Raw genomic sequence first — 2,142 nt, 5'->3', positions numbered from 1 at the left:
GAGTGCAAGATACAAAGTATAATATTGTTTGATTTAGGCTATGAATTATGTTATCAGGAGAATGAAAAAGCATCTATATTGGTGAGTATAGATGTGGGAAAATCTATCACAGTAAGAAGAACAGGTCAATGAATGTTCCATTTAGGTTGTCTGGTCCTTGTGATTTCATTGTTTCAATTTATATTTAAGCTACAGTACTATATAGGATTATCTACTCTTCATCTAAATTTGACAGCACACCTTTACCATCTACCAGGACCATGGAAAACTCTACTCACTTTAAGGTCTTTAGGCTTGCTGCATACGGTGATATTGGACAAATGAAGTATTTCTACTTTGCTGTAGTAGCTGTTTTATATTTTGTCATCATTCTTGCCAATGCTTTACTTATTGGAGTTATCTGCATTGAAAGAAGCCTTCATGAACCCATGTATCTGTTTCTATGTGCTTTGTTTGTTAATCAGTTGTATGGGAGCACTGGTTTGTTTCCTGCTCTCATGTTTTACTTGCTGTCTGACACACATGATATTTCCCTTCTTTATTGTTATCTCCAGATTTATGTGTTGTACACATATGCTATAACAGAATTTAATAATTTATCAGTTATGTCATATGACAGGTACATTTGTATTTGTTATCCTCTACAGTATAACAATATTATGACACCTAAAATAGTTTTTGGCTTAATTCTGCTGTCCTGGTTGTATTCTTTTTCCCTCAATGCCATCGTTATCTCCCTGAGTTTGCGACTGCAATTTTGTGGTAACGTTCTAGACAGACTGTATTGTGACAACTACTCAGTCGTCAAGCTTGCCTGTTCAAATACTATGCTGAATAACATATGGGGTCTTGTTGGCACTGTGCTTTCAATTTCTTGTACTATATGTCCTACCATATACTCATATGTAAAAATTCTACAAATTTGTTTAAAGTCTTCTAAAGAGACGAAACAGAAAGCATTTAACACCTGTATGCCACATATAGCCTCTTTGCTGAACTTCTCCTCTGGCTGCTTATTTGTGATTCTGCAAGGCAGATATGATACTGCACATCTTCCACCTATACTTCACTCTATTTTATTTGTTTATTTTCTAATATGTCCACCACTTTTCAATCCTATTATGTATGGCATTAGGATGGTTAATATCAGGCAGGCTTGTAAAAAGGTATTGAGGCTTTGACCTAAAACATAATCTGATTGTTATTTTTTTGGTAATAATTAATTGTGTGTTGCTGCTTCTTTTTGCTTCCCTAGACTGTACAAATACATTGTATATTTGGCAAAATGATTTAAGAAATCGTATCTTTTATAATTTATTTTAACCTAGAGTGTTTAGGTATCTGATATTTTATAATGAACCAATTCATTAATGTGACCCCCAAGCCTCTGTTTTAAAACGTTTCTGGTTTTCTACATTTTTCAATATTAGGGCGAAAATGTATTTTCTGCTGGCAGATGTTTGGGTTTGTTAATAAATAGACTGAGTGAATAGAATAAAATGAGTTGCTACTTGCTCGTCAAAAACTCAACATATAGTGCCAATGGTGAATGTTTATCAACTCACATTTGATTTGTCACATACACGTGTTCATCAGATGTTATTGCGGGTGTAGTGAAATGCTTGTGCTTCTAGTTCCGGCAGTGCAGCAATATCTAACAAGTAACATCTAACAATTTCACAACAAATGCCTAATACACACAAATGTAAGTAAAGTACTGGAATTAAGAATATATAAATATATGGACAAGCAATGTCAGAGCGGCATAGACTGAGATACAGTAGATAGTACAGAATACAGTATACACATCTGAGATGAGTAATGCAAGATATGTAAACATTATTAAAGTGACATTATTAAAGTGACTAGTGTTCCGTTTATTAAAGTGGCCAATGATTTCAAGTCTGTGTATGTAGGCTGCAGCCTCTCTGTGCTAGTGATGGCTATTTAACTGTCTGATGTCCTTGAGATAGAATCTGTTTTTCAGTCTCTCGGTCCCAGCTTTGAAGCACCTGTACCGACTTTGCCTTCTGGATGATAGCTGGGTGAACAGGCAGTGGCTTGGGTGGTTGTTGTCCTTGATGATCTTTTTGGTCATTCATGTGACATTGGGTGCTGTAGATGTCCTGGAGGGCAGGTAGT

General features: G+C 35.5%; 1 protein-coding gene across 1 annotated transcript; it reads left to right on the top strand.

Moving 5' to 3' along the window:
• Positions 1–260: 260 nt before the first annotated feature.
• On the top strand, positions 261–1,358 carry LOC118943997 (olfactory receptor 11A1-like). Its single transcript, XM_036961074.2, has one exon. It carries the CDS (start codon positions 261–263, stop codon positions 1,179–1,181), a length of 921 nt encoding a protein of 306 aa, XP_036816969.2. The 3' UTR covers positions 1,182–1,358.
• The last annotated feature ends 784 nt before the right edge of the window (positions 1,359–2,142 follow it).

The sequence above is a fragment of the Oncorhynchus mykiss genome, chromosome 24 (genome assembly GCF_057628025.1).
Source record: "Oncorhynchus mykiss isolate SJ-2025 chromosome 24, ASM5762802v1, whole genome shotgun sequence".
Classification (NCBI taxonomy): Eukaryota; Metazoa; Chordata; class Actinopteri; order Salmoniformes; family Salmonidae; genus Oncorhynchus; species Oncorhynchus mykiss.
The sequence above is the reverse complement of the archived record's forward strand: the minus strand, read 5'-3'. Positions and strand labels throughout refer to the sequence as shown.